This window comes from Oryctolagus cuniculus, chromosome 11, assembly GCF_964237555.1.
Source record: "Oryctolagus cuniculus chromosome 11, mOryCun1.1, whole genome shotgun sequence".
Classification (NCBI taxonomy): Eukaryota; Metazoa; Chordata; class Mammalia; order Lagomorpha; family Leporidae; genus Oryctolagus; species Oryctolagus cuniculus.
In genome coordinates this window covers 22769510-22784415 of record NC_091442.1, presented here as the reverse complement: position 1 = coordinate 22784415, position 14906 = coordinate 22769510, and the positions used below count along the sequence as shown (strand labels likewise).

The 14906-nt window shown below is 44.0% G+C and overlaps 1 protein-coding gene across 4 annotated transcripts in view; it reads right to left on the bottom strand.

The window, feature by feature from the left end:
* The window catches only part of UQCC1 (ubiquinol-cytochrome c reductase complex assembly factor 1), a 134495-nt gene that overhangs the window by 93962 nt on the left and 25627 nt on the right, over positions 1 to 14906 (bottom strand). For 2 of the 4 annotated variants that reach the window (XM_002710826.5, XM_008256062.4), the window contains 2 exons: positions 7599 to 7694; positions 4130 to 4237 (listed from right to left, as the gene is read on the bottom strand). In XM_002710826.5, coding sequence (XP_002710872.1) covers positions 4130 to 4237; positions 7599 to 7694 — 204 coding nt within the window. The remainder of the gene's footprint in view (positions 1 to 4129; positions 4238 to 7598; positions 7695 to 14906) is intronic. The other 2 variants (XM_017341660.3, XM_051846151.2) reach the window with 1 other exon arrangement.

Genomic DNA, 14906 nt, shown 5'->3' with positions numbered 1-14906 from the left:
CTCTGCCTGCAGCACTGGCACCCCGGGTTCTAATCCCAGTTGGGGCACTGGGTACTAGTCCCGGTTGCTCCTCTTCCAGTCCAGCTCTCTGCTGTGGCCCGGGAAGGCAGTGGAGGATGGCCCAAGTGCTTGGGCCCCTGCACCCACTTGGGAGACAGGGAGAAAGTACCCGGCTCCTGGCTTCGGATCGGCGCAGCGCCAGCCGTGGTGGCCATTAGGGGAGTGAACCAATGGAAGGAAGACCTTTCTCTCTGTCTCTCTCTCACTGTCTATAATTCCACCTGTCAAAAAAAAATTCTAAGTATGATAGGGCCGGTATTGTGGTACAGGGGATTATGCCACCACCTGTGATGACAGCATCCTAAATGGGCACCAGGTCGAGTCCCAGCTGCTCCACTTTTGATCCAGCTCCCTGCTAATGTGCCTGGGAAAGCAGCAAAGACTGTCCAAGAGCTTAGGCTCCTGCACCCATGTGGGAGACCTGGAAGAAACTACAGGCTCCAGTCTGGCCCAGCCCTAGCCATTGCAACCATTTGGGAAGTGAACCAGTGGATGGAAGATATCTCTCTCTCTCTCTGCCTTTCAAATAAATAATAAGTAAATCTTTAATCCTAAGTATGGGAGCCATCATTGCAGTACAGTGAGTTAAGCCACCACCTGTGACATCTGCATCCCATATAAGCACAGGTCTGAGAAAACAATAAAAGACAAACCATGTACTTGAGCCCTTGCCAAACACATGGGAGACCTGAATGAAGTTCTGGCTTTGAACTAGCCCAACTCTGGCCATTACAGCCATTTGAGGAGTAAATCAGCAGATAGAAGATATTTCTGTCTCTAACTTTCTCTTTGTAGCTCAGCCTTTCAAATAAGTAAATAAACCTTTTTTAAAAAATTCTAAGTATGATTCTAAAAGAAAAATGAGAAATATACCTGAAAACATTAAAGAAAAAAAGAGGGAGCTGGCACTGCGGCACAGTGTGTTAAGCTACGGCTTGAGATGCTAACATTCCCTATGAGCACCAGTTCAAGTTCTGGCTGCTCCACTTCCCATCCAGCTCCCTGTTATTGCACCTGGGAAAGCACTGAATCATGGCCAAAGTACTTGGGTCCCTGCTACCCATGTGAGACTAGGACAGAGTTTCAGGCACCTAGCTGTGGCCTGGCCCAACCCTGGCCATTGCAGCCACTGGGGAGTGACCCAGCAGATAAAAGATCTCTCTGTAACTATGTGTTTTAAATGAATAAATCTTAAGAAAGAAAAAAAATCAATACTGTAGATGTAGACAAACAGGCATTGTACTCCCTAATCAAATACACGTGAAAACACAGAACAAAGAATTTTGCCAAGGCAATCTAACACAAGTGTCTAGTCATAGACTTCTGAGGCAACACTGCTGAAAAGGACCCTTTGCTTTCTAAGTTATGCTTACATTTCCCCATCTAAATTTAGCCTACAGGGGCCGGCGCCTTGGCTCACTTGGTTAATCCTCCACCTGCGGCGCTGGCATCCCATATGGGCACTGGGTTATAGTCCCAGGTGCTCCTCTTCCAATCCAGTGGGAAGGCAGTGCAGGATGGCCCGAGTGCTTGGGTGCCTGCACCTGCGTGGGAGACCAGGAAGAAGTACCTGGCTCCTGGCTTCGGACTGGCATAGCTCCGGCTGTAGCAGCCATTTGGGGGGTGAACCAATGGAAGGAAGACCTTTCTCTCTGTCTCTCTCCCTCACTGTCTAGCTCTGTCAAATAAATAAATAAAAATAAATAAATTTAGCCTACATACTTTGATATTTTGATGTCACAAATTCTAAAATGAAGGTTATACAAAGTTGATACTGCCACATCATCAAAGATTTTTAAAATGCAAACTTGAGGGATTCAGCTGAGATCACAACAGGATCAAGAAAAATCAGAGGGTAACTTAAGCTAAAAGAGTAAAGGAATTTTCCTGATGACTTAGTAATCCTCCAAATAGTAGCCAATTTTCCCTCTGGAATTATAAAAAACAGACCAGACAAAGCATATGGTAGCAACCAAGTAGAACCTAACCACCAAGTAATTAATTTTAGCAAGCCTTTCTCTTCCTGCTCTCATTTCCCTCTTCTTTTAAGTTTTTAAATCCAAATACCATAATCACAACCTCTTTGTTAAATAGGAAGAAAGATTCTAGTTAAAAACATCTAATATACCAAAAAGTATCCACTGTCAAAGAATTAAGATGCAACTTAATTTGTGGAGCAGGTATCATGGCACAGAATGTCAAATTGCCATTTGGGTCCCTGAGTTCAAGCCACACATTCACTTCCAATCCACCTTCCTGCTAATACACACCCCAGCAACAGATGATGGCTTGGTTACTTGGGGCCCTTGCACCCCATGAGAGACCCAGACGGAGTACCTGACTGTTGACTTTGGCTTGGCCTAGCCTAAGCTTCTGTGGATTTTGGTGAATGAACCAGTGGATACTAGACCTCGATCTCTTTCTATTCTATTGGTGAGCTCTACCAACTGCTGATTTACTCTCTAAATGCCCACAACAGCTGAAGCCAGGAGTCCCAGAACTCTTGAGAATTCCAGGTCTCTCACATAGGTAGCAGGGTACTTTAACAGAAAGCTGGATCAGAACTGCAGAGAACCAAGACAGGCACCAAGCATTCCATTATAGGATGCCGGTACCCCAAGGGATGGTACCACAACACATACCTCATGATATTTTCTAGAAACACCTTCCCTACTATTTCACATTTTACTTATAACTTAGGAATAAGGAATAGGCTTACCCAACATTCCAGCAACCCTGCAAGGCATATTAAAAGGCTCTTCTGCTATAATAGAAATGGTAAGACTAGGAGATAACTGAGCTGAGAAGAACTGAACCACTAATATTTTATTACTTTAACTAGATAGGAGTATTAAGGCCAGAGCCCAGGGGCAGCATGCATCTGATACAGACAAGACATCCACCCATTCATAGCAACTACCCATAACATATAATGTATTGGGCCAAGAGCTGACCAGCAAATATCTCATCGTAAGAATCACTATAAATTATGGACTCTATTACTTAACAAAAAGATGATTAGTTGATTTTTTTTTAAGTCACTACATGGGGCAGGTGCTGCGGTGCAGCAGGTTAAGCCTACAGCACCTGTATCCCACATCCGATTCAGCTCCCGCTAATGTAACTGGGAAAGCAGCAGAAGATGGTTCAAGTGTTTGGGCCCCTGTACCCACGTGGGAGACCCGGATAATGCTCTTTGCCTGGCCCAGCCCCAGCCATTGCAGCCATCTGGTGAACCAGTGGATGGAAGATCTCTTTCTCTGCCTGTCCCTCTCTTTCTGTAACTTGCCTTTCAAATAAATAAATTAATTAAAAAAATAAAATCACTACAATGATCTAGTGAAAATCACTTAGATGAATAGGAATTTATCAGAGAGCAATACTTCCTTAAGAACGCTGCCATTGCCGGCGCCGTGGCTCACTAGGCTAATCCTCCACCTTGCGGCGCCGGCACACCAGGTTCTAGTCCCGGTCGGGGCGCCAGATTCTGTCCCGGTTACCCCTCTTCCAGGCCAGCTCTCTGCTGTGGCCAGAGAGTGCAGTGGAGAATGGCCCAGGTACTTGGGCCCTGCACCCCATGGGAGACCAGGATAAGTACCTGGCTCCTGCCATCGGATCAGCGCTGTGTGCAGGCTGCAGCGCGCCGGCCACGGCAGCCATTGGAGGGTGAACCAACGGCAAAGGAAGACCTTTCTCTCTGTCTCTCTCTCTCACTGTCCACTCTGCCTGTCAAAAAAAAAAAAAAAAAAAAAAAAAGGAATGCTGCCATCAGAGCATTTGGCCCATCTGACCCTAAAGAACTCATCTATATGGCATACCATGCAGGAAAGCCCAGTCTTATTGCCATTCCTTCTACTGTAATATACTTCCAAGCATTCAAACTGAGTATTTTAGCCCTGTCATTACAAATAAAACTTAGAAGTATGTGCCAAGGAATGCATTTTGAAGTTCTCAGAATAATGAATAAATTTTATATGAGCAAAGTAGCAGCTTTTAAAAACTTTCTTAGGAAAAAAAATCTTCAAAGAGAAAGCAGAAAGGAAAAATCCCAAAAAGATAAGAAATTTACCCATTTACTGTATTTCAAAGGTCCTGTGAATCCCATGGCTTCTATTATCTTTGTGAAGGCACCAACTTTTTCCTCAACAGGCTGTGGTGAATCCTTGGTAGTAGGAAGCTATTCAACCAAATGAAAGGAAACCAAAATAAGTTGAAGAAAAAAAAATTTAATAGAATGTTTTTTTCATCATTATGGTATGCAGGCATCCCAACAGGCAGCTTAACTTGCTATATCAAAACACCTACACCTTAATTTTCCTTTTTTTCCAGGCATCTTACCTGGAATTATACCTGAGATGTCCTCTAAACTTCAGATAAGGCATATTCCCCTCATTGACCATATGTCTATGAACTAGGAAATAATGTCTAGGAAATGACAGATTTGGGGTATCAGAATTAGGGTTTTTTTAAGAATGGATGGGGGCTGGTTCTGTGGCTTAGCAGGCTAAGCCTCTGCCTGCGGCACCAGCATCCCATATGGGTGCCAGTTCTAACCCCAGCTGCTCTTCTTTCGATTCAGCTCTCTGCTATGGCCTGGGAAAGCAGTAGAAATGGCCCAGTGATTGGGCCCCTGCACCCACGTGGAAGACCTGGAAGAAGCTCCTGGCTCCTGGCTTCAGATACGCCCTGCTCCAGCCATTGCAGCCATCTGGGGAGTGAACCAGCAGATGGAAGACGTTTCTGTCTCACCCTCTCTCTGTCTGTAACTCTACCTCTCAGATAAATAAATCTTAAAAAAAAAAAAAAAAAAAGAATGGATGGATGGATTTGTTTATTTAATTTACTTGAAAGGAAGAGTGACAAAGAAGGAGAGATCTTCTATCCACCTTTCTTTGCTGTTGTTGATGTTACTGCTTTTTAAAGACTTATTTATTTGAAAGGCACAGTTAGAGAGAGAAGACAGAGAAAGAGATCTTCTATCTGCTGGTTCACTCCTCAAATGGCTACAACAACCAAGACTGGGCCAAGCTAAAGCCAGGAGCCAGGAGCATCTTCCAGGTCTCCCACGTGGGTGCAGTGGCACAAGCACTTGGTCCATGCTCCGCTGCTTTCTCAAGCACATTAGCAGGCAGCTGGATCAGAAGTGAAGCAGCCAGGACATGAACTGGCATCCATGTGGCATGCCAGAGTCATAGGAGGCAGCTTTACCCGCTGTGCCACAACACCAGCCCCCATCTACTGGTGTAACCTCCAAATGCCCACAACCGTTAGAACCAGGCCAAGTTGAAGACAAAGCCAGGAACTCCATCCAGGTGTGCCTGTACATGGCAGGAACCCAAGTACTTAGGCCATCAACCACTGTCTTTTCAGGCCCATTAGCAGGAAGCTGGATCAGAAGCAGAGATGGGACTCAAGCCAAGTCCTCCAATATGGGATACGGGTGTTCCAAGTGGCAGCTTAAACTACTGCACCCATAAGACCTGTCCTAGAATGAAGTTTTATTAGAAAAATATATTTAAAAGGAAATCTTGACTCTCATCATTCAAAGAACAATGCTGAGAATAGGAATGTTCCGTTTATTGACATAACAAAACAGAAAGAGAAATACTGCCTGAAAGCCAAAAGTCATTTAAGGGGCCAGTGTTGTGGTGCAGCAGGTTAAGTCATTGCTTATGATGCTGGTACCTCATATCAGAGTGCCAGTTTGAGCCCTAGCTGCTCCACTTCTAATAGAGCTTCCCATTAATGCACCTGGGAAAGCACCAGCAGATGGCCCAAGTGGTTGGGCCGATGCCACACACATAGGCGATCTAGATAAAGTTCTAGACTCCTGGCTTCAGCCTGGACCAGCCCTGGCCACTGTGGTCATTCGGGGAGTGAACTAGTAGATAGATGAGTTATCTTTCTCTCTCTCTCTCCCCTCACTCCCAGCACCTTTCACCCTGCCTTTCAAATAAATAAGTAGGGGACAGCACTGTGGCATAGCAGGTAAGGCTGCCACCTGTAGTGCCAGCATCCCATGTGGGCAGCAGTTCAAGTCCCGGCTGTTCCATTTCTGATCCAGCTCTCTGCTACAGCCTGGGAAAGCAGAGAAGATGGCCCAACACAGCTCCGGCCTTTGCAGCCATTTCAGGAGTGAACCAGCAGATGGAAGACCTCTCTCCCTCCCTTCCTCCCTCTCCCTCTCTGTCTCTCTCTGCCTCTGCCTTTCTGTAACTCTGCCTTTCAAATAAATAAATAGATCTTTAATAAATAAATACATATATATAAGTAAATCTTTTTGAAAAAGTCATTCAAGGAGCTGGTATTATGGCATAGTGGGTAAAGCTACCACCTGTAACGCAGCATCCCATATGGGTGCCAGTTCAAGTCCCTGTTGCTCCACTTCCAATCCAGCTCCTTGCTAGTGCACCTGGGAAAGCAGTGGAAAACAGTCCAAGCACTTGAGCCCCTGAACCCATGTGGTAGACCTGAAAGAAGCTCCTGGCTTCAGATCAGCTCAGCTCCAGCTGTTGCAGCCATCTGGGGAGTGAACCAGCAGATAAGAGATCTCTCTCTGTCTCCCCTACCCCACCCACTGCTGCTGTTATTCAGTCTTTCAAATACATAAATTAAAAAAAAAAAAAAAAACTCATTCAAAACCACAATCAATAAAACACAGAGGACCGGCACCGCGGCTCACTAGGCTAATCCTCCGCCTTGCGGTGCCGGCACACCGGGTTCTAGTCCCCCAATCGGGAAGCCGGATTCTGTCCCGGTTGCCCCTCTTCCAGGCCAGCTCTCTGCTATGGCCAGGGAGTGCAGTGGAGGATGGCCCAGGTGCTTGGGCCCTGCACCCACATGGGAGACCAGGAGAAGCACCTGGCTCCTGGCTTCGGATCAGCGCAATGCGCCGGCCGTAGCACGCCGCCCGCGGCAGCCATTGGAGGGTGAATCAACGGCAAAGGAAGACCTTTCTCTCTCTGTCTCTCTCTCTCTCACTGTCCACTCTGCCTGTCAAAAAAAAAAAAAAAAATACAGAAACACATGTACACAGTATCAACCAACGCAAGCACTGGATAAATCCTTTTAAACCCTTATGTTCTTTGCATAACAAATTTTATGAGTATTAACAACTACAAACAACCTGAGACTTGCAGTTTGGAAGTAAACACCAAGAAAAATCTATTGTAATTCTAACTCTCTCCAAATGAAGGCAAGCTATATACAATAAGAAACTTCCCAAGCAGTAAATATTACTTTATTTTTAACATGTAAGAAATTCATAAAGACTTATTCCCCTAAAGTGTTTTCTAGGCAAGGCAGTACAGTGGAAGAAACACAGAACTCAGGCTCAGAAGGCTTAGGGTCAAATATTCAGCTGGTGAATCACTTCCTATCCTGTGATTTTGGGCAAGTCCATCAGCTCAATGAGCCTCACCCATATTGAATAAAATAAAACTCCTTGCTTCACTCACCTAGCTGGTAATGTTGTTGAGATACAAAGAACATCTGTGAGAAAGTACCCTGTACACATAGAAAGTATTAATAATCCTCACCTTATTTGTGGTGTGATACTTTCTGCTCAGTGGTATGTCTATTCCAGGAATCTGTTCTGACCCATCACCTTCTTGGAACTGTCTCATCTGGGGCTGCTGGAGGACAACAAACAGATGTAAGCTATGTGGAGAGTTAATCCGGACAAAGTGAAAAACTATAAAATTATCCAACCTTGCTTAGCCTGTTCCTGGTGATGTGACCACCAATAAGACCCAAGATAAGCACCTAGAATGGTGTCTGTACATGACAAGTGCTCAAAAAACATTCTAATGAATACTTCAAGATGTATAAAGGATTGGGCTCTAGAAACCTAGAACTAAGTAAACTCTAGGAAACTGAACTGTAGTAATAACTAAATATTGGCAGCAGTGCAATTTATGGAAGGAAAAAAGACCCAGTCAATTCTGAATTTAAAAACTCTTCTGCCACCTACATCTGCCACAGACTGAACCTTGGCTGCAGTAAGGATTAAAGCAGATAATACATGCAAAGTACTTCTCACAAAGTAGTCCTCAATAGGGCAGAAGCTTCCATATCACCTGCACACCAACAGCACTACTGCTCAAATCACAACTGCCTTTCTCTGTTCACACTGCATTCAAAGTACTTTGGCAAAACAGTAGCCATTACTTAGTATAATGATTATGTGTCAGATACTATACTAAATGCCTTACACATATTTCTGTATTTAATCTTAACTCTACCCTATTAGGTATGCATTATTACAAGCAAGAATAATACACAGGGGCTGGTGCTCTGACGTACTGGGTTAAGCCGCTATCTGTAGTGCCAGTATCCCATATGGGCTCCACTTCAGATCCAGCTCCCTGCTAATGCACCTGAGAAAGCAGTGGAAGATGGTTCAACACCTTGGGCCCCTGCACCCACATGGGAGACCCAAGCACTTGGAAGAAGCTCCAAGCAATTGGACCATCCTCTGATGCCTTCCTAGGTGCATTAAAAGGAAACTGAATCAGAAGCAGAGCAACTGGGATGCAAACCAGAATTCCAGTATGGGATGCCAGCTTTGTAGGCAGCAGCTTAACCCACTGCGCCACAATGCCAGTGCCTAATGAATCTTTTTCTGAAACAAAATTTTAAAGAATACTCATATATGTGAAATTATAGATAAAACCTTGAAAGCATATAAGCAAGTATAGGAAAAAACATAGAGAAATTAAAGAGTTATTTTGTAAATTTGCAAATCTAGTTTCCAAACTGTCAAGAAATTACATTACCTTTATTACAAAAGTGGTTGGCTTAGTCCAAGAAAAGATGGAACACATGAAACAAAAATTATTTTTCTCTTTAATCCTAACAAAGGAAAATCAGACTTTCTACTAGTGGAACAATACTATTTACAATTCTTTCCAAACTAAGGTATTAAAAGATTATTCAGGGGAGGACACTGTAGCACAGCAGGTTAAGCTTCTGCTTGGAACACTCCATCCCATGTGGGAGTGCCTGGTTTGAGTTCTGCTGACTCAGCTTCCAACCTAGCTTCCTACTACTGTGCATCCTGAGACACAACAGACAATGGTTCAAGTACTTGAGTACATGCCACCTATGTGGGAGAACTGGATGGAATTCCAGGTTCCTGGCTTTGGCCTAACCCATTCCCAGCTGTTGCAGGTATTGGGGAAGTGAACCAGTAAATGAAAGTTTCTCTTTCTCTCTGTTTCTCTCTCACACACACATACTGCCTTCCAAAATAAAAATAAAACAAATAGGGCCAGCGCTGTGGCACAGCAGGTTAATGCCCTGATCTGAAGTACCAGCATCCCATATTGGCACTGGTTCGAGTCCCGACTGCTCTACTTCTGATCCAGCTCTCTGCTATGGCCTGGGAAAGCAGTAGAAGATGGCATAAAGGGAGACCCAGAAGCAGCTCCTGGCTCCTGGCTTCGGATCGGCTTAGCTCTGGCTGTTGCGGCCAACTGGGGGGAGAACCATCATCGGATGGAAGACCCCTCTCTCTCTCTCTCTCTCTCTTAATCAATCTCTCTCTCTCTCTCTCTGCCTCTCCTCTCTCTGTGTAACTCTCAAATAAATAAATAAATCTTTAAAAAAATAAATAAAACAAATAAACACTCAAAGAAATTAGTGAGGATTCTTCTAGTCAGCTTCAGGGACGTTTATGCTTTAATTAGTAAGTATTAAGCAGGCTTTGTAAAACACAGACAACTAAACACTGAATGCCTTCCATTACATCACATACATCAGTGTATTGGGCCATCTGGAACACAAAGCCTTTAAACTGGTTCAAAGAATACAACCAAAAGCAGTTTCAATGTGCAGTGCTTTGGACTGAGTTCTCTTTGATTTGGTTATCTTTTTTTAATTATTATTATTTATTTACTTGAGAGGCAGAGTTGCAGAGAGAGAGAGGGAGAGCTAGAGAGAGAGGTCTTCCATCCACTGGTTCAATTCACAAAAGGCTCCAACAGCTGGAATTGGGCCAATCTGAAGCCAGGAGCCAGGAGCTTCTTCCAGTTCTCCCACACGGGCACAGAGGCCCAAGCACTTGGGCCATCTTTCACTGCTTTCCCGGACCATCAGCAGGGAGCTGGATCAGAAGTGGAGTAAGGGGGGTTGGTGCTATGGCATAGCAGGTAAAGCCGGTTCAAGTCCCGGCTGCTCTATTTCTAATCCAGCTCTCTGCTATGGCCTGGGAAAGCAGAAGATGGCTACTGGCTCCTGGCTTCAGATTGGCCCTGCTCCAGCTATTGCAGCCATCTAGGGAGTGAACCAGCAGACGGAAGACCTCTCTCTCTCCCTCTCTCTCTCTCAACCTTTGCCTCTGCCTCTCTATAACTCTGACTTTCAAATAAATAAATATTTAAAAAACAGAAGCAGAGCATCCAGGACTCAAACCAGTAGCCACATGGGATGCAGGCATTACAAGCTAATGCTTAACCTACTATGCCACAGTGCCAGACCCTGATTTGGTTATTTTAACTTTTTCTTTCCCCATAGCTCCCGAAGAAGTACCTGTTGTATTTCCATTCTTTCATTATTTATAAATTAACATTCTCGCACCCAAACGTATCTATAAATATATATTTACTTTTTTGTTTGACTATCACTTCCCCTTGCCCTCCAGATTCACCCAACTTTTGAAAACTTCAACTTTTCATGTTTAAACTGAAAAGACACCAAGGCCGGCGCCGCGGCTCAATAAGCTAATCTTCCACCTTGCGGCGCCGGCACACCGGGTTCTAGTCCCAGTCGGGGCGCCGGATTCTGTCCCGGTTGCCCCTCTCCCAGGCCAGCTCTCTGCTGTGGCCCGGGAAGGCAGTGGAGGATGGAATTACAGTAACTGAAAATCACCGGCCAGCGCCGCGGCTCACTAGGCTAATCCTCCAACTTGAGGCGCCAGCACACCAGGTTCTAGTCCCCCGGTTGGGGCACTGGATTCTGTCCCAGTTGCCCCTCTTCCAGGCCAGCTCTCTGCTATGGCCAGGGAGTGCAGTGGAGGATGGCCCAGGTGCTTGGGCCCTGCACCCCATGGGAGACCAGGAGAAGCACCTTGCTCCTGCCTTCGGATCAGCGCAGTGCTCTGGCCGCAGTGCACCAGCCGTGGCAGCCATTGGAGGGTGAACCAATGGCAAAAGAAAGACCTTTCTCTCTGTCTCTCTCTCTCTCACTATCCACTCTGCCTGTCAAAAAAAAAAAAAAAAAAAAAAGACACCAATAACTTTTTGTAGACAAAAAAATAATCCAACACCATGTTTTCAAAGAAACCTCCCCTGACCACTTTACTTAAAGATAAGTTCTTACTATCTCATTACTCCCTACACTAGTAGTAGTAGTAGTAGTAGTAGTAGTATGTTCATTTTCTTCATGGTACTCATTAAAATGTACAGTTATATATTCATTTATATACTTGCTTATTTCCTATTGTCATTACCAAAAAGATGCATGAGGGTAAGAACTATCTTTATTACCAGAATCAAGTAAAGTACACTGTATTTAGGGCTACAAAATCCTTCTTATAAGAGTTCATAAAATAAAGACTTACTACACACAAGAAATAAAACTAAATACTATACTTTAAAATGCTGAAACAAAACAAAGTTAACAAGGATATAGAACAACTAAAACTTGCATAAACCGCTATATAAAATGGTAGACTTTGGAGAATTATCTGGCAGTATCTGTTGAAACTGAAAAAATATATATTCTGTAAGACTGAGTAGCCCATCTTTAGGTATAAACTCCAACAGAAATATGCACATATGTTCACCAAAAGGCATGTACAAGAATGTTAATAGAAACACTATTCATGAAAACCCCAAACAACCATCAACAGAACAGATAAACTGTGATCCATTCATGTAACAAAATATTACACAACAATGAGAATGAATAAACTACTGCTGTACAGAATAACATGGATGAATCTCTAAAACCAGTTGAAAGAAAACAGAAGCTCACAAGAGACTACAATCTGTACATTTAGAAGGCAAACTAAGCCATGGTATTCACACTGAAGACTGTGGTTAACCTTGGTTGGAGGTAATGACTAGGAGGAGATCAAAGAGGCTTCTGTGGCTCTGGTAATGTCTCTTCCTTGATCTGAACACTGGATATTTTTACTGTGTAGTAACTCATTAGACTATACACTTAGGATCTGTGCCTTTTTCTAGGTGTTTATAATAGAGAATAAATTGTACAAAAATGTTTATGTGGAATAGGCAGTGTAAACAACAGCAATTTATAAATGGAAAAGAATAACTCAGAGTCATCAGAAACGATTCCGTAAAAGAGGACAAGACAGAGAAAACAGGTAAAGAAGCATGATACAGTGGTAAGAGAAAAAAACACCAGGTCAGAAGATCGAGCTCCAGCTCTATCTCACACCTTTTTTTTTTTTTTTTTTTTTTTTTTTTTTTTTTTTGGACAGGCAGAGTTAAGACAGTGAGAGAGAGAGGTCTTCCTTTTCCGTTGGTTCGCCCCCCAAATGGCCACTACGGAGGGCATGCTGCGCCGATCCGAAGCCAGGAGCCAGGTGCTTCTTTCTGGTCTCCCATGCGGGTGCAGGGCCCAAGCACTTGGGCCATCCTCCACTGCACTCCCGGGCCACAGCAGAGAGCTGGACTCGAAGAGGGGCAACCGGGACAGAATCTGGCGCCCCGACCAGGACTAGAACCCGGGGTGCCGGCGCCACAGGTGGAGGATTAGCCTAGTGAGCCGCGGCGCCGGCCATCTCACACATTTTTTTTTTTTAATTTTATTTATTTATTTGAAAGTCAGAGTTACACAAAGAGAGAAGGAGAGGCAGAGAGAAAGAGAGGTCTTCCTTCCACTGGTTCACTCCCCAATCGGCCTCAATGGCTGAAGCTGTGCCAACTGGAAGCCAGGAACCAGGAGATTCTTTTGGGTCTCCCACACAGGTGGAGGGACCCAAGGACTTGGGCCATCTTCCATGGCTTTCCCAGGCCATAGCAGAGAGCTGGAGCAGAAATGGAGCAGCCAGGACTAGAACCAGCATCCATATGGGATGCCAGCACTGTAGACAGCGGCTTTACCTGCTATACCAGAGTGCCAACCCCATACACACACTTATTTTGAGAACCAAATAAAATAATGTATGTGAAACAGATGTGTAAATTCTCATGTATATACCTGTTCGAGACCACAGTGATAAATTCTTTTGCAGAGTCTCATTAAAAAGAATTTAAGATTTCACCCTTAGTTTTTCCTTTTCAACAAGGTTCTGAAAGTGAAGAGGCTCTCAGATGGGAGAGAGAGAGGGTGAGAAGGAGAAGGTGGGGGAGGGAAGAGGGGGAAATGCAGATGGAGTCAAGCAATTTTTGAATACCATGGGTATATGTATCTGGACCTTTTAGCAAAACTAAAAGCTTGGAATGGATGTCTGCCACGATGGTTAAGATACAGCTTGGGATGTCTTCAATCCATACTCATGCACCCCCTAGGTTCAAGTCCCAACCAGCTCTGCTCCTGATTCCAACTTCTTGCTAATGTGCACCCAGGAAGGCAGCAGGTGATAGCTCAAGTACTTGGGTCCCTGCCACCCACATGGGAGATCAGAAGTAAGTTCTCAGCTCCTGGCTTTGCCCCTGGCCCAGCCCTGGCTCTTGAAGGCATTCGGGGAGTGAACAAGAGGACAGGAGATCTCTCTCTCTCTCTCTCTCTCTCTCTCTCTCTCTTTCTATTTCTATTTCTATCAGTCTCTGTCTCTCTCTCTAGCTCTCAAATAAAATTAAAAAAAAAAAAAACCACTATAATCTCTACCAGGGCGCAGTCCATCTTATCCTTCATTTATATTCGGTCTCAATGCTTAATACTATTTTGGGCATAGAGCTGATACACAATAAAAACTAGGTGGACTTTTTTTAAAAATTTTTTTTTTCAAAGAGAAGGACAACCTGGAGAAGGTCCAAAAAAGAACCACAGGAATGATCAAAGGGATGAATAAAAGGTCCTAGTGGAAAGGTTAACATGAACTGAGGCTGTTTAGCTTGGAGAAAAAGCAACTGAAGAACTAAGGAGTAACTTAGAATAACACTTGAGCTGGAAGAAATCTCAAAGATCTTCTAGTCCAACCTTTTAATTTCACAGATGAGGAAACTAAGACCAAGGGAGATGTTGCAATTTGCTGAAGGTACTTTTAGGTCAATTTACTTATTTATTATTTATTTTCTTCTAGTTTCACTTTATACAGGGAAGAGAAAATGTATCCAAGTAGCATGAACATAAAATGGCAACAAAAATAATAGTTACAATTTACTAGAGATCTCCATTCTGCCTAGAACCTATATGCTCCCTGTTTGACTTATAATAAGCTTATAATGTATATACTATTTTTTTTCTCATTTTTGAAATTAGGACATTAAGGCTCAAAGAAGTTCATTAACAAGGGGAACATAGATTCAAAGCTATGTTTTGTCCTACATAAAACTGCCTTCAGAAACCTGAGTAGGGGGCTAACCCTGCGGTGCAGCAGGTTAAAGCATCACCTGCAACACCAGCAGCCCATATGGAGGGTGGGTTCCTGTCTTTGGCTGCTCTGCTTCCAATCCAGCTCCCTGCTGATGTGCCTGGGAAAGCAACAGAAAATGGTCAGAGTACTTGGGCCCATGCCACCCACATAGGAGATCTGAATGGAGTTCCAGACTTCTGGCTTCTGCCCCAGCCAGTAACCAGGCCATTTGGAGAGTGAACCAGTGGGTGGACGATATCTCTCTGTCTCTCTCTCTCTGTCACTCTACCTTTCAAATAAATAAAATAAATCTTAAAAAACAAACAAACAAAACTGAGTAGAATTTAACCTGACAGGCTTA